This window comes from Pholis gunnellus (assembly GCF_910591455.1).
Source record: "Pholis gunnellus genome assembly, chromosome: 20".
NCBI lineage: Eukaryota > Metazoa > Chordata > Actinopteri > Perciformes > Pholidae > Pholis > Pholis gunnellus.
This window is the reverse complement of record NC_136547.1, coordinates 4595196-4623022: the sequence shown is the minus strand read 5'-3', so window position 1 is coordinate 4623022 and position 27827 is coordinate 4595196. Positions and strand designations below refer to the sequence as shown.

The window sequence follows — 27827 nt, the reverse complement described above, 5'->3', positions numbered from 1 at the left end:
GCTACTGCGGCTTTGTCGAATATGAGCTGCTTCCAAACTATAATGAGCTGTCACAAAGTGATTACACGCTTTCATGATATAGTTTGCGCTGCTCAGTAAGGCATTGCATCCAATGTCAAGTTATGTTTTACTGTAAAAAAAGAAAAAAGAGGGCTGTGGGTTGACCATGTAGGCTTCTGGTAAAGATCCTGTGAAGATCTGTTCTGCATGGTGTCAGAGCTGAATTCTTCTGCTTGTGCCTCTTCATATCAGACCATCATGTTGTTTGTAAAATAGTGAATGAAGGGGAAACCCTTCTGCTTTCAATGGCTCCATCTAAACTAGCTTTGGTGTGATGCTGACCCTGTGGTCGAAGCTGCTCCTTCCTGTATATAGTTCATACCTTTTACATTGGAAATCTTCACGGATCCTAACTTTAGAGTCTGGCTTGGTGCCTTTGTCGTATCTCTTTCTGTTGGTTCCTGTTGTCGCTCTTGTTGCTGGTCTCTTAAAGCCATGAAAGGCCCACAATAATAGATATATAAATATATGTATAAACTATTTTGAAAGAATAAAAACTAGCATGTCATTTATTCATGTAGCCGCGTAGCCTGATTGTGAAATATGTCGGGGTTCTGTTGTTGCTTGAGAAGCTAACGGCTGACGTCACATTCACCTTAAAGCCACAAACCAGAACTGTGTGAAACCAACTGTAATGTAACATGCATGAATTCAGTCAGAACCAGTCCAGAATAGAGCCGAGGATTATAAACCCGATCAAAGATTAGGTCGACCAAAACACCAACACTTTACTGACACTTTGTCTCGACGAAGAAACCAAAGTTATTGTACGACGCCCCAGGTAGTAAAGATCTGATAGTGGGTCCACTATGGCCATATTGACACACAGACCCTGAGCCAGCAGCAATAGAGCAGGACCATATACCCAACCAAACTTCTGAGGACCCAACTCGTGTTCAGGTGTCAGATTGTAGAAAGCGAGTGGACCCATGAAGTAAGGCTGCAACAACACTTATTTTCACTCTTAATTAATTAGGATTCCAATTGTTTCCTTTATTAATTCATTAATCATTCAGTCTAGAGGATGTTCAAAATTCCTATCACAATGTACTAGAACCCCCCCCCCCCCCCCAATACTTACTTTACTACAATGTTTAACAAGGAAAAACAGGAAGTCCTCTCGTTTGAGAAGCTGGAACCATCAAATATTTGGCTTTGTGCCTCAGATTCATTTTTTAAAAGATTGTTGCAAATTGTTTTTCTGATGATCAGTCAATCACATTTCCTGCTGCACCTTGAAGGCCACCACCGTCCACACGGCATTTCCCTCGGCCCGCCCCTCCGACCAGCCATTCAGCAGCCAGGGAAGCGAGCTAGCGTAATTAGCTCGAACCAATCACGCTGGAGGCATGAGGGCCGGATTAGTCATTAACCGGGGGCTTAGCTGTCAGCTGTCAACCATGCAGGAATGCTGCTAAATCTCTCAGTGCTCCCTGCCACCAAGAAACAGAGAGAAATAATAATTCCGGGAGCAAAAATAGTTCTTAAAATACAGTGGCGCTGCCTGCTGTTCTGTTAATAGTCAGAGCCACGGGTGGATGGATCAGACACCAGCTGTAAATGTCTCTGTCGAATGTGCAGCCTGCTGGTTTCATGTCCGGAACATGATATTGATGTGCTTATTGCTGAAAAACTGACCTGAAATCAGTCTGCAGTGGCACTAATCAGGCAAGTTTTCATAGTCCCAAAGTGTGATATTTAGTGGTGTCAGCACTCTGCTTGTTTTGGCCCTGCAGTGGGAGAAAACCCGATGGTTTGAGCACAGAGTCTTTGTCCGGCAAACGCCTCTCGAAGTGAGTAATAAGAGAGATTTGGCAATGCCAGTTCCATTAAAGAAATAGAATTCTTCTGTGTGTCGTCGATATTCTTTTTTCCCCCCCAGACCCTAAACAGAACAAATTGATGCTGTCAGGCCGCTGGCAGGTCGTTTGACTTGTGCAGCCAGGATTCGTTTATCGGGCCCCTTCCCGCTCCGTCTCCTCTCTCTGAGGTGTACGCCAAATCCATCACCTCCCGTTCTTCCCTTTTTTTATGGGACACTTGTACGGGTAACGGATTGTAATGCTGCTCCGTCATCCCGTCCCACGAGTCCCGCGGTCCGTCTCACGCTCTGTGATCGCAGACCGCTGGCTCCCGACTGGGGTGTTTCTGAGTCAAAGGTTTGGCCACGAAATGGAAAGAAAGAGGAAGGGAGTGCAGCGCCCAGACTGGACAGACTGCTGGGGGTCTGGGGTGCGGCTCCTGCTGTGTTGATCTGTGGCCTTTGACCTCCCCTCGAGGACGGAAACGTAGGAGTCTCTGCATAGCATGCACATGTGCACGCGCAGTCTCTTCGTCTCCGTTTCACTCACACACTCCTATTCCCTGTGTTTCTCAGAGGAGAGGCTCACTGGAATTCGCTAACTGACCATTAACAAGCTTGTTAGCTTGGAGAGCTTTTTTATGGAACCAAATGATGGCCATTAGAGAGAATGCAAGTTCGAAGGCACTTCAGAATTGGCTTCACTTTTCAGAACCAGAGGTTGGTGCCTAATTACAAGCTGTGTGTGCCCAGCCTGCACTGATCTGATGATCACACAGACAGAAAAGAGACGCACACCTAAAGACACCGAGACCAAGCATGCCCAGGTGCTGCAGGTGGCGCCGCCTCAAGACACTCGTTGCACAAATCATATCATGCGCGCTGGCGGTGAGCAGCATTATGCAATCACACACACGCTCCCCGGTTCTGTGCATCTTTACACACACACACACACGCACACACAAACGCCAGCAGCTGTATGCTGATATTTGAGATGCACACCCAGACATTTTTTTTAAATACTCCAGGAATATCTCCATACGCTTTAAAGAGAGGAACCGGATTGTGAAGGAGGCGTCTGATTGTGCCTCATCTGTGTTTATTTTAGCTTAGCCCCAAAAATAGAAGCCAAACCCTGCGATCCATCGGGGCGCCTATAAAATAACCATGGACGTGTTGTCCCAGACGTGTTGTCCCAGATATGAGTTGTTTGATTCCCCTCGCTCCAGTTAAGCTCTCTTACTGGCAGCCTCGTACTGCGGCCCAGTACGACAGACTGGTTTCTGGCCGATGCCGGCGTCTCCCCATATGCACACGGGACTGCAGGCTTCCCCCGTCCTCGAAAATCCGCTCTCTCCCTCCTCGCTCATTAACATTTCAACAGGAAAACGGGATTGGAGAGGCACAGTAAAGCCCCTCTGTAACTCACACAGAAGACATGTTATGTAAAACAGATATGTTTCAGACTATGAATCCATTCTGTGCTCTAATCTACCAAAGTGCCCTTTTTCTGCACCCGCGGAGCTCTTTTGTCTGCAGTATCCAAGCAGCAGTGTCTATAAGACCAGTATATCTATAAGTCTATAAGTTTATCACAAGCAGGTATATTTCCACACATACTAACTGACATTTTGGCCGAAGCGCTATCTGCCCGGGACCAAAAAAAGGTTAATTGCTCTCGTCTCGTTACGAGGCTCGCAGAGTCCTCCGGGTCCGTGAAATGAAAGTAGCAGTCGTCATCCCAACGAGAGGAAAGATGCTGACTCACTTTCATCTCAGGGTTTCAATGCATTTTTGTTGTTGTTGTGCTTTTTAAACACGTTCATTGTTTAAACACAACGCCTTTCTGAACTACAGCACATGGCTGGAACGTGTGTGTGTGTGTGTGTGTGTGTGTGTGTGTGTGTGTGTGTGTGTGTGTGTGTGTGTGTGTGTGTGTGTGTGTGTGTGTGTGTGTGTGTGTGTGTGTGTGTGTGTGTGTGTGTGTGTGTGTGTGTGTGTGTGCGCTCTTGTATTTCTGTGTCAGTCTCTGCTTATGTAGAGTGGCGGGGGGGTGTCAGGATGGGTTGGCTTGTTAAATGCCACAAATGTGATGGGGGGTCATATGGACACAACCATCATGATCGGCATCATACCTCCTGGAGTAAGGAGAGGTTTGGTGCATGATTATCAGAAGGTGTGTGTGTGTGTGTGTGTGTGTGTGTGAGAGAGAGAGGGAGGGGGGGGGTCAGAAGTGGGAGATGAAGGAGGTGGGAGGAGGTCAGTGGAGGCGGATGAGAGGACGGAGGACAAAAGAACAGAGGGAGCAGAGTGGATTGATGCTCCAGCTCCCCTCTAACCCCTGCGGCCCGTCTTCAAACACTCCGTGGCGTGACTGTTGCCATGGCTACGGATGCAGCGTCGTCAGTCTCCACGCCACCCCACTGCACCCCCACCCCATCGCACTTCCTTCAACCTGCTTTCATCTCATTCAATTACACAATCGCATTACGTAACATGGTTAAGGGGAAGCGCACACGCCATGCTCCGGGGTGCCACGTCCGTGACGGAGCGGAGTCATTATTTTGGCGTCACTGCTGGGATATCGTCACCATCACACACTCTCTCCAGCGTTGGCTCTGTTTGTGTCTGCGCCCTTCAACATGACATGCAGTCACCTTTTAGATGAGATCTGTGTTTGAATGATGCTTCCACACGTATTTGACAGGCTGTTTATTTATTTACTACGACTCAGGCTGAGGCAAGTGTTGTTCAACCGTTTGAACGACAAACAGAAGAATCAAGACGCATTTAAATCAGAGAGGCTGTCTCATAAGATATTTATTTGAAGGGATATTAAAAAGAAAAGATATGACGCATAGACATACACTGTGACTGCGAGATTATGAAGTACACCTAATAATCTGCCCTCATTGATGTGCTGTAAACGAGGTGGACAAAATGTTCAATATAATGCAAACAACAGTAGCACAGACTGCAGCCTCCACAATGTGCTTCTGTTGAATCAGCACCTCTAAAGCAGTGAGCTTTTTTCTTTTAGCTCGGTCTACCTAATAAACTAAACTTGTTTTTAGCGGCACCGACCTTTAGGCGCCGCAAGCATGCCGGGTCTCCAAGATCTAAACGTAACTGTGTGCTTAAAACATATTCTCAAGCACTATTAACAGTGTCTGAAATGGGTCAGGGATGAGGCATTTTACAATGTCCGTCTAATCGTTCCCACTTAACACAAGTGGAAGTGGCCGGGCTTGAACCTCTCTTTGAATCCCTTATTTTTGTTCAATTCTTCACACAACTATACTTCTTTAGTTGATGTCAACCCAGAGCAACACAGTGACTGTCAGTCCAAACGTGTGCGCTGTTATTGTCACTTCAATTCTCAATTCTCTTCAATCTGGAGGGGAGGAGGCAATCTTTTAATTGTGCCCGTTTTGCTTGAGATGTGGTCAAATGACTCATTAGTGAACCCTTAAGAGGCTTGGCAGTTTCATATTGTACCAGCAGGTCAGTTATATATCTCAAGGCTCGGCCATTTAGTGATTTATATACCGTTAGTTCTAAGATTTGTGTATTCCTTGACAAACTAGAAGCCAGTGTGAGGTCTGGAGAGCTGATGTCATGTGTTCTCCCTGACAGCAGCAGCAGCAGATTCTGAATCAGCTGCAGCAACATGACCGAATGTGTCCAAAGCGCATGAGCTGCTCAGATACTACTGATGTCTCAGAGTGCGGCGCGGCGATGCTGCAGAGCCGGGTGCCATGTGTGCTCCGAGAGAAAGCCCCTCCCCACCCTACTCATGCTACTCCCCTCATGTCCAGATGCATTTGACAGGAAGGCTCCCGCCCACTCCCCGTACCCGACCCGACGGAGACACCTAGGGGACTCAGGGTGCAACTACAGCCCTGCATCCCCACTGCTGCCCTCACCCCGACCTGCACTCCTTTACTCACACACACACACACACACACACACACACACACACACAGAATAATTTATGTCATTTTCCGGTGATTGTACACGCCCAGTGGGACGGGAGGCTGGAGCAGGGGGGGAGACACGGAGTAGTATTCCCAACACGGCTGTAAACACGAGGGCTACAGTAAGCCGTGTTCCACGCAACTGAGTCTAATAACCATTAGCAAGCCAGTTCTCATCAGTTCCACGAGTTGAATCAAATCGCACGTCTCCGTGTTGGGCAACACTCTCTGCAGGCTGCATAATGCATTCAGCCTGTGGTGGTGGTATACTGCGCCGGCCCGTAGTCTGAGGCGCATTCATCACGTCCGTGCAGACAGCCTGCTGCTGCTGAGATGTGTTCTGCATTCAACGACACACCTCTCCCTCTCTCTCTCTCCTGCACTCTCTCACTCCATCCATCCCTCATGCCTCCCCCCATGTCCTTTCTTTTTTTAATTACCCGTCAGAGTCTCGACCCCCCCCCCCCCCCCAGCACTCTGCCACATCTCATTCCCTTCAAACCAGCCAGCAATCTGCCTATGAGGATAAAGCGAGGGTCGATTCACAACGAGGCAGGCGTTGAGAGGACTGCCAGTGCATTGTGGGAAGGATTCACTGACCCCCAGTTGTGAATATCTAAAAGTTGAGTTTTTTCATAGTTGATTGCTGTGAATCCATGAGCTGATAATATCTATTAGCAGCCAGATGTTTAGCTCATAACAGATCAGATATCAGTGTATCTGCTGGTGTTGGTCAACATAACAAACTGCAGAGGACAGTTTTAAATGACCTTATTGTAACTCGTTCTATGACTCGTATGTCTATCATGCATTATAAACATACTTGTGTGTTATAGTCTGTTTATAGCACTGTATAATCATAGATATAAGCACCCAGAAACATTCATAATGCTTTATGATAATAATCATGACACATTATAAAACATTTTAGAATGACTTCTTAGGTCAAGTATCTTAATAAACTGACGCTCTTGTTTTCATAGTGGATAGTGAGTTGAAGGGATTCCAAACAGAAAATGTCGAATGTGTTTATTCAAACCTTATCTAGCCCTCTTAAGGATATATAGCTGTTTATGTTCAAAAATGAGTATACATACAGTATAAGATATATTTATCATATTTTTGAAACCTCAGAAAGTCCGTATCAACAAGGCGCTAATGCAGAAATGCCTCATCTTGCATTTACTGTCGGTATCAGTGTATTAAAAAATAAAAGCCTAAAAATATAGGATAAAAAATAATTTACAAAAATACAAAGAAAGATCCGATATGTCGTTCAAAACGTGTAAGTCAAGCACTGTATTGTTGAAAGATCTGCATTACAAAATGTCTTGCAGAAATGTTGAGGGAAGTGTTGACGCTGATAACAGACACCAGCATACTAATATCTACCTCATCACTTCCTTATCTCACTTTGTTTTCCTACACGCATCCCTTTCTGTCTTCCTTCCTCTTGCCGTCTACTTCCCCAGCTCTGCTCCTCAAACGAGGCAACGACTTTGCCGATACCCTGTTACGCAATCGATCCTCTCCCTCGCGCTCATCTGTTCAGGTGAGAGATGCTCAGTGATCCCTTCGAGGACTGTCTGAACTGCCAGTTTGAAAGCCGGTGCCCCGGTTTGACTCAAACACACGGCAGCATGCTTCTGATAGAGGAAGCTCTGACTTGTTCAACACCGTTTCCTGTTGTGTCAGATGAGTTTGTGCGCTGCGCTCCGTGTTTTGTGAGGCGGACGGATCCGGTTCCCCCTTCTCGCCTCTTGTCACACAGTCTGTCTCCAATTCCCCTCCTACCTTCACAACCGGACCGTTTGCACAGCCAGGAGGACGGTGGGAGAGGAAAGAAGAAGAAAATGGAGCTTGTCTGCCTCGGAGGGAGGCGAAGTGTCTCCTGTCACACTTGATGGTCGCCGCGCATCGCCATGCGTCGTGCGTTCAGTACATTCCGAGGTTACAGGAGAGCCGGGGAGGACGACGACGAGGTGTTTGTGTGCAGCCCCGGACACAAGGTGACAGCCGATAGGGACCCGAAACCAGAGACACAGGGGACATGAAAATATGTGGACTTTGTTTGTCTAAAGAAGGTGATATTTTAATCATGACAGGTGTCTTTGCACCGCGTCCATTCTTAATATAGAACGGAGGGGGGGGGCTGCTTTGCCAACAGATTGGATCTCATGTCCCCTAACAATTCATTTCCATGGTGTCCCTTTTTCCTCAAAGTGTCCATTTCTAGTTTGAGAACTTTCTGCCGTGGCCTGTTCTGTTTAAACTGTTAAATTGAATTCCAGGTAGCATTAATGAGATTGCCTGTCTGAAGAGTAGCACACGCTAACTGACTGCTCTCTGCCAGCAGAACACTTGATGTTGGGTTCAGTTGATCATCTTCTGTAGTAGAGAGCCCTGGCTGTCTCCTGCTGTTCCAGGCCTGTGTTGGAACTCCTCTCTCAGCATATGCTGCACATTGCATGAGCTTCAGTCCAACACAGAACAGGCCATTTCTGAAAAAAAAGAGGGCACCTATTGTGTCTTGACATCACTTCTATTTTAAGATTCAAGGGAGCAGTTAGTCACCTATCTTTATAGAGAGAGCAATAAGATATAGATGGATGTTTTTAAGCTCATTTTCATTTATCTGCATATTTTTCAATAATTAAAGCTGCAGTTTATGACTTATTAATTCACTTTTTGTCATATTTGCTCAAACTGTCACTATATCCTGACAGCAGTACATTAGACAGATAAGCTGTGAAAACCAACAGGGTCCTCTGAAGGAAAACAGCCAATCAGAGCCGAGGACGCAGCTGTCAATCACTGCTCGTCAATTCTGATGAAACTTTGAATCTAGGCTGCGCTGATTTAAATATGAATCATTCAACATTTCTCTCCTCAAAATGTTTTTTCCAAAACATATTTAAGTGTTTAATAGTTTCCTCCGGTCGGTGGGCGGGGCTTGGTTTTGGCTCCACTGTTGTCATCTTGACTGCCGTCACATTTGACAGCTAAGCGGTACGCTTAAATGTTGTTATATGTCTCAACCGTTCACTCCATCACAATTCCTTAAGAACCAAGTTTAAAGGGTCCATTTTAAATGTTGAAACATGACTCGTGTTGTGTGTTTGTATCAGAGGTCTCGCATAAAGACTCATTATTGTGACTCATGGTCACGTTAATCACGGTACATTGTAAATTCATATATTTTTGAATTGCATCGTGGTCGGCACCTCTCCAACACTGGTGTGTGTTCCCTCTCTCTCATCCTTATTTTAGAGGTCTAAACTTGAAACTGAGACCCGACCTTTTCCTTGAGCCTAAGCTGTCTAAATGAAGGGTACCGTGTGATTCAGTGTCTTGTTTGTACCCTTGAGATGTAAACATGTTGAATGCATTTCCCTCCTCTTAAAACATTTTAATTATTTAAAACCTGCATTGTTTACTTGCAAGCAGGTTTTCTTCTTGTCTGTCATTGTTGGTACATTGCAGCCTTTTGTGGGTCTTTACCTCCACCTATGGTAGAATAGTGCGACGCCATTGGCAGGACTGTGTATCGTTATACTTGAGGTCAAAACCTGCACAAAGCGGGGGTCATTTCAGACTGGGTCTGACTGTCCTCCGTCATGTTTGGATCGGGTCTCTGACGTTGCCTTACCTAGAGCCATGCTGCTAGTGTGTGTGTGTGTGTTGCATTATGGGAAATGTTTGATCGAGGGTTTATGGAGATTGAGCCGTAAGAGTCAAGATAACTCTGTGTCTATTATTATTATTATTACTACTCCTACTAACAATATTCCCTGAAAACCCAATTAGAAACCCCGCGTTCAGCCGAACCGCCACCTGTCTGCGGTTTGACTCCACTGCTCGAGCACTCGCCGTGCGTTGAAACTGAGAAGCAGGACGTGGCTGAATCCTTTGCTCCGCTCCGGAATGTGTGCAGGATGTTAAATAATCATTTATGTGAAAAATATTCCTGTTATTCCAAAAAAAAAAAAAAAGAAAACGGCAGGAAGTCCCATCTGTGTCCTGAGAACAGTTCAAATGCTCTGACTGAAGTGCCCCCCTCCCCACATTCCTCACCTGTAACAAACAGAAGGGGGGGTGTGGCGCTGGCACAGCCCCTGATATTAACTCTTTCGTGGTCGGCTCGGCCGTTTATCCGCTCTGTTATCCGCAGAGAGTCCAGTCAGACGTGTTCCGAAATCACCACATCCTGTCAAAATACTGAACCTCCTCTCTGCTCACTGGCTGCAGGTGTCCAGCAACTTGTCACACTTTTCAACCAGAGGGATTTTCTTTAGTTATTGGAGAGGATTGTACGTTATCCACCGTGAAAATGATTTATTTGTGATTCCCAACATAAATGTGAAATCACTGCTTTTCAGTCCCCCTTTATCCAAATTGTGAATTCTTGCTTCAGCCTCAACTGCTGTCGAGCTGCGTTCAGGAACCCCGGGAAAAAGACTCGTCATTCTTTTGTCATCAGGCCAAAAAGTTGAACCCGGCTCAACTTTTGGCGAGACGCTGCTTTGGCCAATCAAATACTGTACATGAACAAGCGCACATTTCTGGTAGATTCCCTCATTCATATTGCAATCGTCATGACAAAAGTAGAAATTGTTGCCACAGCAAAAAACCCTGACTGAGTAGTACAGAGTGTTGTGCAGTGTTTCAGCACCTGATGGGCCTTTACAGGCGGTCACACAGACTTCCTGGATCGTATTTCATTGTTCAAGTTTGAGCTTCTCTCCACGTGTGTTTTGTCGCTTATAGAATTGATTTAGAAGTTGACATAAAAGGCATCCATGGACTATAGTGACCTCTGACCTCTGGAAAGAGACTTATTTCCTCAAAGCAGGGATTTGTGAACCGTTAACCAAAGGTGATCACAAACAGACTCCTGCATGGTCTCCGAGAAGCCAAACGGGCGGCCATCTTTAAAAAGCATCTTGAAATCCATTTGCTTTCCTTGGCTTTTCATAACTTTTTATTTTATTTTATGTTCTACACTTAACTGTGCTTCTTTTCACATATTGCCTTCTCTGTCTCTTCTTTCTCCCTCTTATACTTCTGTTTTCAACTTCTGTTTTGAGAAGTGCTACATACGTTAGCGCCCCCATGCTAATACCAGCAGCCTTTTATGTCCACAGCATTTGTCTCAGAGTAGACCGATAAATGATTATGTTAGTGTGCCCAATCCCTCCGTTCAGAGGACCTGGTCAGAATCTGACCGATGCGTTTAAAAAACGTATCTGCGAGCCACATGTGGCGTGTGATTTGATCAGCAGCTGCATCCTGCCGTGCAGACTGTGAGAGAGACTCATAACTCACTGCTCTAAGAAAGAGAAGTTGGGCTTCTGGAGGGATTTGGGTTGTGGAATTCCTGCAATGTCATTGAATTTGTAGAGGACACTTCTCTGGAGAAGTTAGGGGGAGAACTTAAAGTTCAGATCTTTATTAAAAACCTGAGAAGTTGCATAGAATTGTTGATGATCTGACCTCTCCTTTCCTCCACCAGACAACATCACCAACGGGTCAGGGCCGGTCCGACTCGCCGGTCTACACCAACCTCCAGGAGCTGAAGCTCTCTCAGTCCAGCCTGCCGCCCGTACCCTCCAGCTCCCCTCTCCACATCCTGGGCGACTGGGAGACCCACAAAGACCTGAGCGGCAGGCATTTCTACTACAACCGAGCCACCGGGGAGCGGACCTGGAAGCCGCCGCGCACCAGGGACGCCAGCGGCAGCACCAGCAGCATCCGAGGAGACAGCCAGGGCACGGCGGAGAGCGAGGTGAGGGGACGCTTGGATCAATTTGATCCATTGAATCAATAAAGTAGTTCAGAGTCATTTAATTGTGAGACTATTCGACTTCTGTTTAAAAGCTTCCAATTGGGCAGCATATGGAAGCCCTGAGAGGCAGCTGAGATCTATTTATCTGGTGATCCATTTTTTACAAATCGGGTATTTTGCCAGGATAATCCTTCAGAGTTACTTTGTTTTGGCAGGTAACTAAAAAATAATTAGAATTACTATGATATTAAAAACATCCAGGGAAAAGGCTTCTTTCACCCGGTTATTAGTCCTAAACCCTGGAGAGAAAACAACTTTTTGCCTCTCAGGGCTTCCGTAGCAGCATGGACAAAGCGTACACAACACTGCCTCAAAATCACTCCTGTTTAGACCCTCAGGAAACGCAACATGTGTGTGTGGTCACATGAAACCAAGGGCTGAGCTCTTACATTTGTATGTGAGGAAAAGTCAAAGCTGAGGACAAACAGTCTGTGAATGGACTGTATGGCAGTCGGGGTTAAACAAACAGGTGGTGGTGATGGTGGTGATGGTGGTGATGGTGTTGTGGACCTCAATTCACTTTAAAAATGGTGTTGTGGAAACGAGTGCCTTTGATATGAGGAAGTCATGGTTTCCTGTCAGGTTAGAGTTTTCTTCTTAACTAGCCAACACTGCCCCCATGTGGTGGTTTGCTTTATGGTCTTATGTTAGGGAGACAAAGGTGGTAATAATATATACTCTGTATGTAGTATTGTTGGAGTATAATCAGTGGTGAATTGATCAGTTAATCAACGTAAATTAATCAACATAAATCTTGATGTTTACTAATGAGGATTTCATTTGTTCCTGTTTATATCATTGTAAACTGAATATTTTTGCATTTTAAAACAAATTGTAACAGGCATTTATTTTAGCTTTTTTTGCATTTCATTGACCAACAAATTCATCAATTTATCACATACTCATGTTAATCAGTAATAAATGTTAATAATCATTCGTAGCAACTTAATTATTACAGATCTGGTTTTGAAAGCAACATTTCATTGTTGCTTTCAAAGACGCAACATTGAGTCATTTAACTATTTTTAAGAATGTTTGGATGTTTTGGGAAATGTTCATGGTGAGAGTTTACAGCAGCACGTTAGCTTAGCTTAGCTTAGCAAGACTGTAAAAAGGAAGAAACCGATTTAAATAATGTGGCTACCAGCAAATCTAAAGCTCCCATACTAACACATTACACTGTATGTTAGCCAGGCTAACTGTTTCCTGTCCTTGTTACCGCTAAACTAACCGGCTGCTAAAAACCCCCATACTCAAGTTTTTTAAATGTTTTTAATGTCTTCATGGGTGTATTTGTTGTCTACTAATGAACCACATAAAAAACTTGTATCATCCGTGTCTTGTCTTCCGTCCTCCACAGCCGCTGTCCTCGGAGGACAACTGTCACAGCACCCACTCGAGTCTGTCTGACAGCCAGTACGGGTCGCCCCCTAGAGGCTGGTCTGAGGAGCTGGATGAACACGGACACACGCTCTACGTCTCCGAATACACGCAGGAGAAGGTGCGGTTAATTGATTAAACACTTGTCCAGGGACGAGTGTGTTTGATGGTGTCATTTCAACTCCTGCATGTGATTTGATATCCACTCCTGCACATTCCATCTGCATCAAATATGCAGATATTTTCCCCTTTTTCTTGGATGCTGATTGGTGTTTGTGTTGGCAGTGGATAAAACATGTGGATGAACAAGGCCGGCCCTACTACTACAGCGCTGACGGATCCAGGTCCGAATGGGAACTGCCCAAGGTAAGACTATCCTCTGAACATTAGCTGTCCTTTTGTCTCCCTATTACATCCATCACACCCCATTTTAAAGCGACTGGACAATTCTCTCATATTACATCACCCAGTGACACACTTTTGTGTGACTCCTCCCACTGTGTGTGCTTAAGACTGGTCCTGTTAAAGTAAGTGGATGACCGTCTGACAGGCTCCAGGTTTAAGTTGAACCCCGGGTGACGGGACTATTACTGGCCCGTTAGCTGCTAATCTGAATAGAGCGGTCCATGAGTGGACAGTAGCGCGGACATGGGTGCCTTCAGCGGACGGTCGAAGACGATGCCTGGGCTGTAAGGAGAAGTCCCTTTGTCCAATGGTGCTGTGGACAGTGAGAGGAGAGGTAGGGCAGAGGACAGATACCGAAGGGGTGCGCTATAGGAGCTCTGTGACGTCTTAAAGCTCTCCTCTCTGTCTCCACAGTACAACATCTCCCCTCAGTCCGGCGAGGTTCCCAAGAGTCGCAGTCTGGAGAGGAAGCAGCAGGACCCCATCGTGCTCACCAAGTGGAGACACAGCACCTACGTGTTGGACCTCAATGACAAGGTAAGACGCTGCGAAGACGACGGGATTGTAAATGTGAGAGCTGATGAGGTAGCGCAGACCGTTGGGTCTGGTCGGCGTGGAAGCGGACGCTCTTGTTGTTGGCGTTTTTTCTGGCAGGCTGTGCGTCTGCTCTTTCCATTACTTGTCTTATTGGCAGTCAGTGTAATCCCCTAGTGCTAATGACGCGTTCAGGAACAGGCTCACACCGGATTTCTCGCTTTTATTTTTGGAATATTGAGAAAGGATGGTGTACTAACCAGGTTTATGTTAGTGCCTGTGTTGTACGCTAACATGTTGTTTTAAATGTTGACTTTAAGTTTTCTGTTTAGCATTGATTCCAGCTAGTTTCTGTGTAGAGAAGGTTAAAGATAAGCTCCACAGAACAAGGTAATCCATTCCAGCAGACATGGTGTATTAGAAGAGTGCTATAGTGAGTTAGTATTGTACTCCTGTAGAGCTGTGGCCCTTAAGAGAGGCAAATCATGGAAGAATGCCACTTCTAGTCCCTGGTAAAAATAGTTGACATTTTCACACGTCTAATGTATATAAAAAATAACGCGACATGTAATCAGGCTAAATGCGCATTCACTCATCTCTGCACGCAATCCAACTATTAATCTAAGCATTTTATTTTGACTATATTGGCCTACCACCTGGCTTTGTGTCTCTAACTGAGCAGCATGAGCCACTTGGATGGATACCTGCCAGACTTTGCCTCTGAAACAACAGTGTGTTACCTTTGCCTGCCCTTGCAGTGATAGTTTGGATGTTTGGAGGTGGGGTTGTATGAGGTCCTTCTCCAGCAACGACGCAAAGCAATGTACTGCTATCTTCGGGGACAGCAACAATAATACGATTATTTAAGAAAAGTTTAAGTGTACGCTGAATATAGAATATTTCCAATTGGGAACTTTGCTCACTTCAAAGCCACAAGACTCCTTTGAGAGAAGCTAAAACACAGGAGTTGTTTTAGAGGGTTAGTTGAGATTCACCAAAGTCTCACAACGACACAAACATGCTAACCGATCGAGGCAGCGGTAGAGCAGCAACTCCTGTGTTCTTTGAGGTAAATTTACCGTTTATGTCAAAGGAGTCTTGTGGTTGTGAAGAGAGCTTAGAAAACGACTTCAGGTCCTCACGAAATGACCGTCCGATCAAAGTACAGCGGTGAAAATATTCTAAATACATAGTTCACTTAAACCAGTATCAATTATTGTCTAAAGTACGTCCACAGAAGTAAATTGTGCCCCATACAACCACACTACAAAACACCTGGACTATCCCTTAAAACACTGACAGAAATGTCAGCAGTGTGTTCTGTGTACCCACAGATTATTCTGTTTTCTAATTGTTCATACTGCCTCGTAAATGTCCACATCTGTGAAACACCATGCCCTCAGTTTGTACAGCAGTTCACATTTTAGTCACAAAGACCCAACTGTTATCACACGCTTGCCTTGTAAGATTAGTGGAGTCAGATTTATCTTTTGATATCCAATTATTCCCACATTTACCGTTTTATTAACAACGTGCACCGTACGCCATGCACTGTCAATGACCTGACACCCCCATGAAGAATTCATCTTTAAAGCCTCACTTTCATATTTTATTTAGAAAAGGTTAATAAACTCTGTGGCATACCTTTCAAGTTTATTGGGGACCTTTAAACTAGAAGATTAAAGAGCGCAGTAAAAAGAGAGGCTAACTGTGGCGGTTTCCTTGCAGTTCTCGCTCAAACTCTGGCGGTTTCCTGAGAGGAGACTCCGTCTCTCTCTTTGCCGTGATAAAGTTGGTACCACACAGAGCCTCTCCTCTAATCAACAGACAATCCGTGCTGATTCCCCGCCAGCGTGTCCCGTAGAACGCTTTGTTAAATAGCTGTGCTAATTGTTGACAATCACAGCCGTGTGTTGACTCAATCATCTGGGAATCGTGGAAAAACAGGAAGGAAAGCAGCTTCTTGATATGAATCTCTAACTCTGAATTCACTTCCATCCAAAATCTCAAATCGCATGCTGTAGTGCAAACCTAAATCCTAACTTTCCTTCCCTTCATCCTTCCCTTTTTGACCGCCCTCGCTACCTTAGTCCAACACCATCTTGTGATTTCCTCTCCAGGCTCCTGATCCGTCCTCTCCTCCTCACTAACCTCAGACTTTGTGTCCATGTGTCTCATAGTCCGCCCGGTAGTTCTTAGCCACTCATCATGTTGTGCCTCTTGTTGGTAGGAGTGTGCTCCGGCGCCCAAGCAGAGTTCTCCAGACTCTGACTCCTGCCCCTCATCTCCTAAGCACCCCTCGACCGTTAGTATCCCAGCTTGCACTGCAACGCATCGCACTCACCACCACCATCTTCATAATCCAACTTTTCACCTGTATATAAATGAAAACACACCTTTCTCTCCATTGCATATGCTTCCTCTCATCTGCCGCATGCCACATCTAACTCCCATCACAACGCCTTGCACCGCCTCGTGCAGAAATTAATTTTGTGGTGGTGTTAGGTCGCCCTCTGCTGGTGACATTTGGACACAACATCAAGTCCCATTTGCTTCTCAAGCTTCTGTGTGTGTGTGTGTGTGTGTGTGTGTGTGTGTGTGTGTGTGTGTGTGTGTGTGTGTGTGTGTGTGTGTGTGTGTGTGTGTGTGTGTGTGTGTGTGTGTGTGTGTGTGTGTGTGTGTGTGTGTGTGTTGTGTTGTGTTCCGGCGGAGTCTTACCTGCATCTGTTTCTCCTCAGCCCTCAGAGAAGTGCGGCGTCCTCAATGTCACCAAAATCACAGAGAATGGCAAGAAAGTCAGGTGGGAAGCGTACTTTTTCCAAAATCCAGAGACTCGTCTGAAACCCGACACGCTTCAATGCAATGTGTTTTTATTGTGACACACAGGAAGAACTGGACGTCCTCGTGGACGGTGCTGCAGGGTTCCTCCCTGCTCTTCGCAAAGGGCCAAGGAGGCAGCACCAGCTGGGTACGTATCCCATCAGCCCCGGGACGCTCATGTTCCTGTGACGTTTCTGAGCTTTATTTTCTTTTTAGCATTTCCGTTCATCTCTGTGTTAGTTCTCTCTCTTCCTCATTTGCCACCTGCGCTGTGAAATGTGTCCACCTCTGTTCATGGCTTCTCCTCCTCTCCTCTTCTCCTGAAGTCTTACTACCGCAGCGGCTCCATCCCCGAGCTGCTCCTCACTCTCCTTAGCAACTGGAAGCGCTCGGTCAAGCCCCGTCCTGCTGTGTCCTATGTGAACTGTAGGCCTCTGCAGGCTGCCGCTGTATGTCCCCTCTCTGCATGTGTGTGCCGCTCCTCCTGCCTGTCTTTCATGTCTTTCATTCACTCCTGGTGTGTGTGTGTGTGTGTGTGTGTGTGTGTGTGTGTGTGTGTGTGTGTGTGTGTGTGTGTGTGTTGTTTTAGCTGATCATAATGTAAAAAAAGCTGCACTAATCTATATATTTTTTTAATAACAAGTGGATCAAATGATGATGTATAATGTGAAGCAGACTTCGCGGTTCCAAACCCGCTCAGCAGCAGTCAGATAAAGGCGTCATGACTGTAATGTTTTGTTACGAGCGGGTACAGTGAGGCTAAGCTAAGGAGGCCTCAGTAGCTGGGAGAGACCAGATCAGAGCTTTAAGGAGAGTGAATACTGGACTAACTTTAACGAGGTGGAAACAAACGCTGGCTCTGTGTCTGCTGTGTGTGTAAATAGGCAACAGATAGCTAACGTGTTCGCCACAACAACTTTATAACGTAATGATGTATGTGAGTGTTTACAGCTTGTTTCAGCTCCTCAACAACAGAAATCACTTAATGCAGGTTTAAGTTGGGCTATGAAATCCTTTGAAAGGTTGTGAAGTAGAATTCCATTTTGACTTGATTTAGTCAAATATCACTGTTATAGGCTGTTTGTGTTGGAGAGATGCCAGGAGAGACAGATGGGTAAAGACACTACCAGCGTCCTGCTAAACATGTCGTTAACCTGAAAGAGTAGCAGCTCACTGGTCTGAGGTCAGGCTTACCAACAGCAATCGTAGTGTCACTTTTGATGACATGAGACAATAATTATGAGGCTAAAATAATTCTCGTATATAGGTGGTTTTTATTTTCACAATCCCTCAGAAAGTTTTGGTTATAATGTTTAAATTACTACAACAACGACATCACAAGACCGTGAAAGTCATAGAAGCATTTTGTGTATTATTAAGAGTCTAACCTAAAGTTGATTAATATGCACAATGTATAAATAACAACACTAACAGTGTTTTTGCTTTTTGTGTAACTCGATACTAAAGATGTGCGTTTAAGCGTGACGCCTGCTTTTACAAACACAGGTCGGGTGGATATTCACATCACAAATAGTTTCTTGCTTTTAACACAAAACTCCCCCTAAACAACACCGTGTCTGTGTCAAACTCTCACACTGTTTCGTTGATTCCAGAAGTTCGGGGGCAACCAGTCGAAGCCCGAGTTCACCGTGGATCTGCGAGGGGGGTCGGTGGATTGGGCCTCCAAGGACAAGTCGAGCAAGAAACACGTCATCGAGGTACTGAACGACGGTCGATCAACCGGCGCTCTGTGTTGTTGTTTTTTAATGGTGTCAAAAAAGTAACGCTGACTTTTCGTCCCGCAGCTGAAGACGCGTCAGGGGACGGAGCTGCTGATCCAGTCAGAGATCGACAGCGTCATCAACGACTGGTACCGGGCCCTCACGGAGACCATCAACACGCATGTGAGGGGCCGTCTTTCATTAGCGGGATCTAGACAGAAGTGTTTATCTGCTCTCCTTCAGTTTCACCTCTTCATTGCTGCTGCAAGCTTGGTGTTAGCTAATGGGCCTTAGAGTGATAGTTCAGATGTTTTGAAGTGTGGTTGTATGAGGTACTTCTGCATACTCAGTGTATTACTACCAACCAAGTACCAACACGGGAGCAAAGCAATGTACTGCTGTGGACATATCTTAGACTCCTCTCAGTTGAAGTGAACACTATATTTAGAACGTGTCCACTGCTTCACCTTGCTGTCAGACAGACCTTTCTGAGGGAACTGAAGCCGTTATCTGAGCTCTCTACAAAGCCACTAGACTCCTTTGGACAAAAACAGGAATTGTACCTCCCAGAACACGGGAGTTGTTGGTTTATCGCTGCCTCTACCTGTTAGTGTTATTGTGTGACTTTGGTGAATCCCAACTAACCCTTTTAAACAGCAAAGTCACACAACAACACAGACAAGCTAACCCATAGAGGCAGCAGTAGACCAGCTACTCCTGTGTTCTACGAGGTCAAATTACTTTTTGGCAAAGGAGTTCAGTGGCTTTGAAGAGAGCCTGGATGGATATAGCGGCTTCAGTTCCCGTCAGAAAGGGCTTCCTGACGGGAAGATAAAGCGGTGAAAACATTCTAAATAGAGCAAACACTTAAACTGATATTGATTCTTTTACTGTGAGTGTCTAAAATACGTCCACAGCAGTACATTGCTTTGCTCCAGTGCTGATACTCCTGTTTCTCCAAATTCCATCTACTGCAGGAAATACACAGACTATGGAGAAGTACCTAATATAACCCCACTTCACAAAATCCAAAGTATCCCTTTTAAAAGCAAATTGAGTGTATCTAACAGTACATATGTGTCTCCTCCTATCCAGGCCTGGGAGTCAGATGAGGCCATCGAGGAGGACATGCCCGAGTCTCCGGGAGCTGAGAAACAGGACAAGGAGAAAGACCACCGGGACTCCAAGAAGAGCAGGGGTGAGGCCGAAGGAGAGAACATACTGTCACTGTGTTTATTGTTAGTGTCTTTAAGAAATACACTCACGTCCTGCTCGTCTTCCTCAGTGATGAAGACCTCTGTGAGTATGGACTCATCGGACCAGAAGAAAACCCGGCTGAAGCTCAAGAAGTTCCTGACGCGTCGGCCCACCTACCAGGCCGTCCGGGACAAGGGGTACATCAAAGGTATTCAGACAGAATGCGTGGGCCGCTGTATCCCTCGTGTGGATACGTGTCGCTGTTTGAATTGGTAGCAGCAGACACATGAAGAGCTAGAAATGACCGTGTGTTTGGTGGTTCACAGATCAGGTGTTCGGCTGCAGTCTGACCAGTCTGTGCCAGCGGGAGACCACGTCAGTACCAAACTTTGTCACAACGTGTATCGACCATGTGGAGAACACAGGTATGAGCAGCACCCAGGACACACATGTGTTGAAGTTATTATTTGTTTACTAAACACTGTTTGATGCATCCCCTTTTAAACACACATCATCATTCATAAGGCTCTGTGACATCGTGCTCTTTCTGTTGGCTTTGAGCCAGTTAGTGTCATGCTGAGGCACAGACAGACAGACAGACAGACAGACAGACAGACAGACAGACAGACAGACAGACAGACAGACAGACAGACAGACAGACAGACAGACAGTTCATATTTTGTGTTGTGAAACCTCCTGATAATCCTCTTGTAACTCAACGTCCTAGCTTTGTAAAACAAAATGTTTCAAGTAAATAAATCTACTGATGGTTATTCATTATTAAAATATGAAATCGTGCACCAGCAACTTGGTAAAACAACCTTGAAAATGAACTAGGAACTACAATTCAAATGTAGAGATTGTTATTGGAGCAAATAACTTGTCAAAACTTAAACAGGAATCAAAATTCCAGTATATAATGTATTTAGTATAGGAATTCAGAATGGAATTCAATAGATTCAATAGATCACTGTTGTGTGTAATATGTTTTTAGTATGTTTTTCATAATTTGAACACGTTAGGTGACTTTGAGGACTCTGGAAAGCGTTCTTTAAATAAGATGTATCATTGTTACCTCCTCTCATCCTTCCCCTGCAGGTCTCAGTGTCGACGGCTTATACAGAGTGAGCGGGAACCTGGCGGTGATCCAGAAGCTCCGCTTTGCTGTGAATCACGGTAGGACTCCTGTGCTGCCTTCTGACCACAAACATGCCTAAAAAGACAACGTTCACATTGGTGGGTCACATGCTGACCTCTCACACACTTTGTAACATTCCTCTTTTCTCCGGCACCCTGTCTTTGTTTGGCCTCCGTCAGATGAGAAGGTGGATCTGAATGACAGCAAGTGGGAGGACATCCACGTCACCACCGGAGCTCTCAAGATGTTCTTCAGGGAGCTCACCGAGCCGCTCTTCACGTACGGGTCCTTCGAGGACTTCGTAGAGGCCATCAGTGAGTGACTTGACTCGTTGAGTCACGGGACCATCATGAAGATACACATGTCCCTAATTTGGCCACAAGATGGTGCTCTGCACATGTGAATTCACCGACTGTCTGTTTCTCTGCTGCAGAATGCTCCGACTACAAGCAGCGAGTGAACTCAATCAAAGACTTAATAAAGAAGTTGCCAAAACCCAACCACGACACAATGCAGGGCCTCTTCGAACACCTGCGGAGGTAAGAGAGTGCAGAACACAGCTCATCTCTTTAACTAGCACAACGAGTAAGAACTGCTTACCAACGATATAATTACTTCTTACATTGTAAATAATAAAAGCACGAGACCGGATTGAACTTTACAAACTGTGATCACACCTTGTGATTCCACTGAGGGCTGTGTATTGAACTTCTATGTTTCTTGAGTACAAACTCAAATGTGTATTTATCAATTCATCTTTAAAGTGAATTCTTAGGCTTTTGTTATGTACAGATCTTTTTAAATCTTTTTTTTTTTTTTTTTACAAAATGTTATGCAGGCGGATTTTTTACATTTATATTGATGTATTTTGGCGTATCTCGTTGAATTAAAAAAAAAGGGTTAAAATGATGGAACATTTTAAAATACCCTGAATAGGCACCAGATCTAATTTCCTCACTCGAGTTACCAGGAAGCTATATTCTCACACACACGTGTGTGTAAAGTCTACACGCTGTGCAAAGGCCTTCACATCATGAAATATTAGATCGATCACTAAATACGAAAGCGTAACCAAACAACCACTGTTAAAATAACATTAATACCAAAGAAAATACTTGCTGGTGAAACTTGTGCTTGTTTTACATCCACGAGCATTGTTGAGTGTTCAGAACCTGAAGGAGACTGTTGCACAACACCAAGGAAGTTACTCTGAAGAAAGGACTGGACGCAGTCAGAAAGTTCTCATTGGACACCTCCATGCATGTAGTAATCTCCTGATGTGTGACTGCTCTATGTGACTGCTGGGATTAACCCTTGAACCCTACAGTCCCATGCACTCGGAGCACCAACGGCTCCCAGCTGACTCTGTGTTTACCTTTCCTCAGCTTGTATGGCAAACACAAAGCTACAGTTCACCGTGTATTCTCAGCCCTCTGCAGCCAGCGGCAATATCATACGTTCACAATGACATTTGCCTCGGTTTCCCATTTGCATTTATATGGCGCTGTGTTTGCTGTAATTCAGTACCTATGAAGTGCTGTTTCTCCAGGAAATTTATAGCGTGACATTCAGTGTATGGAGTTCTACGTGGATTTAATCTCCTTTTTTTATTTCCTCCCTTCCATGAATATGTTATTGTTTTGTGCATCTGCATGCAAGGATGTAGATTCTATTTAAAAAGGCTATTATGCTCTAGCCTGAAGCGTTCGGAGGTGTTAGAGGGTGTGTGTGTGTGTGTGTGTGTGTGTGTGTGTGTGTGTGTGTGTGTGTGTGTGTGTGTGTGTGTGTGTGTGTGTGTGTGCTCGCCTCGGCGCTCCATCTCAGGCCCTAAAGATGTGTGCGAGATGAAAACCCGAGTTGTCAAACATCACCTAAAGGCATTTATGACACATTCCATCTTTAAATCTCTCCATGCTCTCCCCCCCCCCCCCCCCCCCCCACAGGGTGATTGACCACGGGGAGGCCAACCGCATGACCACCCAGAGCGTGGCCATCGTGTTCGGACCCACGCTGCTGCGGCCCGAGACCGAGACAGGCAACATCGCGGTCCACATGGTCTACCAGAACCAGATAGTGGAGCTCATACTGCTGGAGTACGAGAACATCTTCGGCAGGTAGAGGCGCCGGCTCACGACGGGACGCCGGGCTTCTCCCCCCCCCCCCCCCCCCCCCCTCTTCCTTTTCTTTGACTGAACTGAACATTGCTGTGGACCAAGCATATGGAAGAAAAAAAAATCGAATTTACCTTCATTGACAGTTTACAAAAAAGTGTTGCACTTACAGAGGAGGAGAATAATAAAAAATAAAGGTTATAAAAAGGTGTACAGATTTCACCCCGCTTCTCCAGGTGCCATCCCCTGCTGCGAGTAGCGGGGCCGGACACACATGGACAGTGTTTCAGAGTGATGCCGTGGTGACGCGTGTACGTCCGTGTGATGTGCTGGATTCCAGTATTCAGGTGTTTGTCTTTTTCCCACATACACTGGATCCCTGTGGCCAGTAATTGGAATGGTGGCAACCTGTGTGTGGGGGGGGGGGTGGTGTGTGTGTGTGACATTAATAGCCAAACCGGCGACCTAATCACCTCGCTGAAGGAGTGTGCAGAATCTGAACTGGATCGGGTTTCTCTGTGTTGTGGAGCTTCTTTGTCCGTGATGTGGTTTCAGATCAGGTGGAACAAAAGCAAAAATAAACAGTGTTACGTTAACAGACTCTCATCTTGGCACTTGGATGAACTGGAGTTACAGACCGTGTCCCCCAAACTTACCTTAGCGACACCATCACACACCCCTTCCTCCTTTCAACCAGTGTTAACCATTAACCCTGTGACCTGAGGACTTGAACGACGGAGGACCAACCCTCTGTCTGTCTGTCTCTTTGTTTGTGTGTGTGTGTGTGTGTGTGTGTGTGTGTGTGTGTGTGTGTGTGTGTGTGTGTGTGTGTGTGTGTGTGTGTGTGTGTGTGTGTGTGTGTGTGTGTGTGTGTGTGTGTGTGTGTGTGTGTGTGTGTGTGTGTGTGTGTGAGTGAGAGTGAATTAACATAAGTGGAACAAACCTGAGCAGAAGCGTCCTTGCCTGGCCACTTTGTACAAACTGCGTGTCGTGTAGTCGTACGTGCTGTGGTGAAGTTTCTGTTAAAGCTGCCTGGGGGGGTCATCGTCCCTGCTCCTTCATCACAGAGCTCCTGGTGTTACTGGAAAACAGAAACGTGGATTTCTTGGGACTGCAGCGCTACCACTTTCTACATGAATTTGTCTCTGACCGTCGGCTTGACGCCCCTTCTCTTAAGCTAATAAAGTATTCAGAGAGGAGGAACGGTACGGAGGACGTGTGTTAGAATGCAAAGGAGAGCCTTTAAGAAAACCTTTCAGAAGCTTATGTACAGTGACAGAAACTAGTTGTGGAAATGTGTTCTAGTGACTGAGGTATGTATGCATTGATGGTGAACTAGTGAAAGATGATTTGTAAATTTGAAGTCCGACATGTCAACACACAGGTGAAAAAAAACACAAAAAACAAACACGTGATCGACTGTTACTTTTCTTTGAAGGTGTATCTGGAGTGTTTGCGCATGGTCAGCTGCACATTCTGAATGTAATTTTCAGGCTAACTGCTGTTTGTGAAACTGCTATGTCTAATAAAAGAGACAAACTAAATGTTTCGGACCCCTGAAGTGTGAATTCTCTGCCAGAACGGGGAGCTAAACGGTCACACGCGAGCAGAGGCAATAAAGAGAGAGAGAGACACAGAGAGAGAGACAGAGACACAGAGAGAGAGACAGACAGAGGGAGAGGTGAGTCTGCTGTTTAACCTTCAATCAACTAAAGCTTCACCCTTCCCTCGGATTTAATTGCTGAATTGAATTAATCTACTCAATGCCGATATCCTGGTTATTGAATTGAGTGATTAAGCTTTCACGTCTCAATCAATTATATTCCTACCTGTTAATTATGAAATGAGCCGCAGTATATTGCTGGAGATTTCTCAAATGCAGCACAGCCTCTGCTCCGCTCGGCTTCCATTAATCTGATTCCTCCGTTCTTTGAAGGCATTTTTTGTCATTACTCCGCAGGTCAGACCTGGCTGCAGACCTGAAGGGTGTGGATTAATTGATGTCTAATTAGGTAATTGCCACGGTGCCAGTTTTGATTAAGAAGAGCGAGTGCTGAGCAAAGCTGCTCGCTGGCAGGCTGCACTTAGAGAAAGCCTCCATTTGGTTTTCCCTTTGTGTTTTTATGCTGCAGCTTGTGTTTGTGTGTTGAGATATCTGCTTTAGCATCAGTAGCATCTGGAGGATGACGGTCTCGTATGGAAGCCCTTTTCTGCCAAACAGAAAAGTGAAAAAAAAAGATTTGAAGTCAGGAATGATGGAAAGAAAGGCTCACATTAGGACAATGTTAGACATTTTGAACGGATTTAGTCAAATGTATGGGACACAAATTCAGTATTATAAGATAGTGGGTCAAAATGTTCCTTAAGTCAATATGAGGATAGTCAACATTTTCAGTCCTAAGCCGAAATTGTTATAGGTGGAAAGTTCTTCACCAAAACCCCCAAAAGACCTGGAAGTGTACTACGTCAAACCTTCTCATTACAAAGCTGGGACCTGAACCCACGCAGAACTAAGACATGTTAGACCCAAACCCGGCCAGGAGACACAGACACTATCAGCACCAATTTCACAGCTGATTGCTATTAGCAAATGAACAAAAACAAAACTTTGTCTTTGCTGATGTAATGTAGGCGGCCTTCTCCCCTGTGCCTGGCCGTGACGCAGATAATCCATCCTCTTTGCCAAGAAAGTTGGTAAAATACATCCAGCTTTTCTGTCGGAGCTCTCCTGCTGATTGGAACCGCATGGTTAATCCTCATGTTATTTCAGCTCAAATGTTAAACTTGCTGTTTCGGTGACAGAAACGTTTAGAATCAGCTTTGCAGTTTTTAATAGAACGGCACCCTAATTAACCATATGAACTGTGGATCTGAACCCGTGAACACCTCTACCCTCCAAGTCAAACCAATAACATCAATAGAGATTATTGATGAACTGAGGGAAGCTTCCATCTCATCATTTAATCATTTGTCATTTTGATTTAACATCATTGTTTTGACTTAGTTTTTCTGAATTTTGACTTTTTATGTCATGGATTATAAAGTTCTATCGGTTGGTTAGTTCCGAGTTGTTGCTCCTTCAAACAAACCAAGAAGACCAAACTAATAAAAATGTCACATGTTGGACTTGGTATCATCATTTTCATTTACCAGAAGTATATAACCTTTTTATCGCTAACTTCATATTGGTCATGGTTTGACTTGTTATCTCATAGTCCAAGATACATTTTACCTGATGAATGTCTACGGGTGGGGTAGGGAGCAAGTTCCTTTGGTTTCTCAACAATGACGGGTTTTTGATTGAACACACACAAGATTTTTGACATTTAGTCATCATAATGTTGACTAAGTATCTCACGATAGTTCCCTCTCATGAGTGTTTTGCTTTCGTCATACCTAACTTTTCTTTCCCTTTTCTTGGTATTAGTAGGCTTCCATAGGTTCTCTGAGATCCAGGAAGTCTTCATCCAATCCCCAGGTTTGATTCATGTGTGTTTACCCCCACATGTGTCCTCCACCCTCCTCTGATCGCAACCATTACTCTTTGAAGTCACACTGAACCCCCTCCATTCTCTTGCCTATATGTGTTGATTTACAGCAACAGGTTTGACTATCAGGCTGAACCTCAGCCCTCGCTCTGTTTTGACAGGACGGACCACCTTGGTTGGATTCAACAAACTTGTCGGAGGTAGGCAGCACTGAATCATGTGCCCCGTTGGAAACCACAGGCCGTTAAAATTGAGACGCAGAGAGGAGGGCCCCTAGTATTTCCAAATGAGAAAACAATTAGATCATTTCTATAATTCATGGGAGCGACCACAGCTCGGGCCCGGGGAGGCTCTGAGTGTTTGAAGTGCTCCATATGCTCACCGTGGTTTCCAGGCCTGATCTGCTCAGTGCTGGCCCGGCCTGCTCCGTGGAGGCTGAGGTGTGGGCAGGTAATGTGAACAAGCCATTATGGAGCATAAAAGATGTATGGGTCTTCAGTGCTTCCCCCCCCCCCCCCCCCCTCCCTGCTTTATTTGCAGGTGGGCTGTCTGCAAAGTGGCTGGAAGGGGAACAAAATGGTTGGAGGTTTTTGCCACTCCGGTAAAGACCCCATACTTTACCCACTGCTTTTTACTCCCAGCTCAGTGAGCAAATGGCTGCTCATCCAAGAGGTGGTGGTAATAGTCTGTGATTATGAAACCGTTATAGTGCAGAGCCGGTGTTTTGGAAGACTTGGAACGATCTTGTTAGTAGTTACAGAGCAACAGTAGCCGTCATTTGGAGTCGTGCTCGTACCCATCTGATGAGTACAAATCCAATATGAACTTTCCTTTTAGCTCTGTTTTTGGTTTCTACCAGCTCCTGTGAAAAGGATCTGGCTCTCTAGCTGCTAAATGCTCCACTGTGTTCACCAGCTAGTATCTCACTTGTTAAGTTATCGCTGCTGTTTCATGCTGAGCAGATAGGACACAGTCAGTTTATCAGAGCTTTTTTTTTTTTTGGGGCTGCGGCTGCAAACAAGGTTTATCAGAGTGGTGAGACTGAACCAAAAGGTTGTAACACCCAAAACAGTTAGCCAAAAGATTAAACATAGTCTTGATCTAAGATTAAAACATAGATCAAGTTTCACTGTTTACATTTTCACAAAGCGACCGTACAACCTGACGATGCCAAATGATCTAGCATTTGTCTGAGATGCTAATAAAGCATTTGTGTTGTGGGAGAGGCTACATGTGATATTTCACTTGACACATTAACAGCACAACATGCAGTTTTTAACACCCAGAGCATCTGTGGATACCCCCACCCAACCTCCAATCCAAACAAAGCTCCCTATTGTAAGTCCTTTT

The 27827-nt window shown here is 45.3% G+C and overlaps 1 protein-coding gene across 1 annotated transcript in view; it reads left to right on the top strand.

The window, feature by feature from the left end:
• The window catches only part of arhgap12b (Rho GTPase activating protein 12b), a gene marked incomplete at its 5' end in the record, with an annotated part of 45800 nt that extends 22719 nt beyond the window's left edge, over positions 1–23081 (top strand). Inside the window, 17 exons of the mRNA XM_079181027.1 lie at positions 11351–11623; positions 13044–13184; positions 13349–13429; positions 13883–14005; positions 16233–16307; positions 16741–16802; positions 16889–16970; positions 17149–17271; positions 18436–18540; positions 18628–18726; positions 19639–19741; positions 19829–19948; positions 20067–20165; positions 20839–20916; positions 21058–21192; positions 21312–21417; positions 22822–23081. Coding sequence (XP_079037153.1) covers positions 11351–11623; positions 13044–13184; positions 13349–13429; positions 13883–14005; positions 16233–16307; positions 16741–16802; positions 16889–16970; positions 17149–17271; positions 18436–18540; positions 18628–18726; positions 19639–19741; positions 19829–19948; positions 20067–20165; positions 20839–20916; positions 21058–21192; positions 21312–21417; positions 22822–22996 — 1980 coding nt within the window. The 3' untranslated portion in view covers positions 22997–23081. The remainder of the gene's footprint in view (positions 1–11350; positions 11624–13043; positions 13185–13348; positions 13430–13882; positions 14006–16232; positions 16308–16740; positions 16803–16888; positions 16971–17148; positions 17272–18435; positions 18541–18627; positions 18727–19638; positions 19742–19828; positions 19949–20066; positions 20166–20838; positions 20917–21057; positions 21193–21311; positions 21418–22821) is intronic.
• Between the last annotated feature and the right edge of the window lie 4746 nt (positions 23082–27827).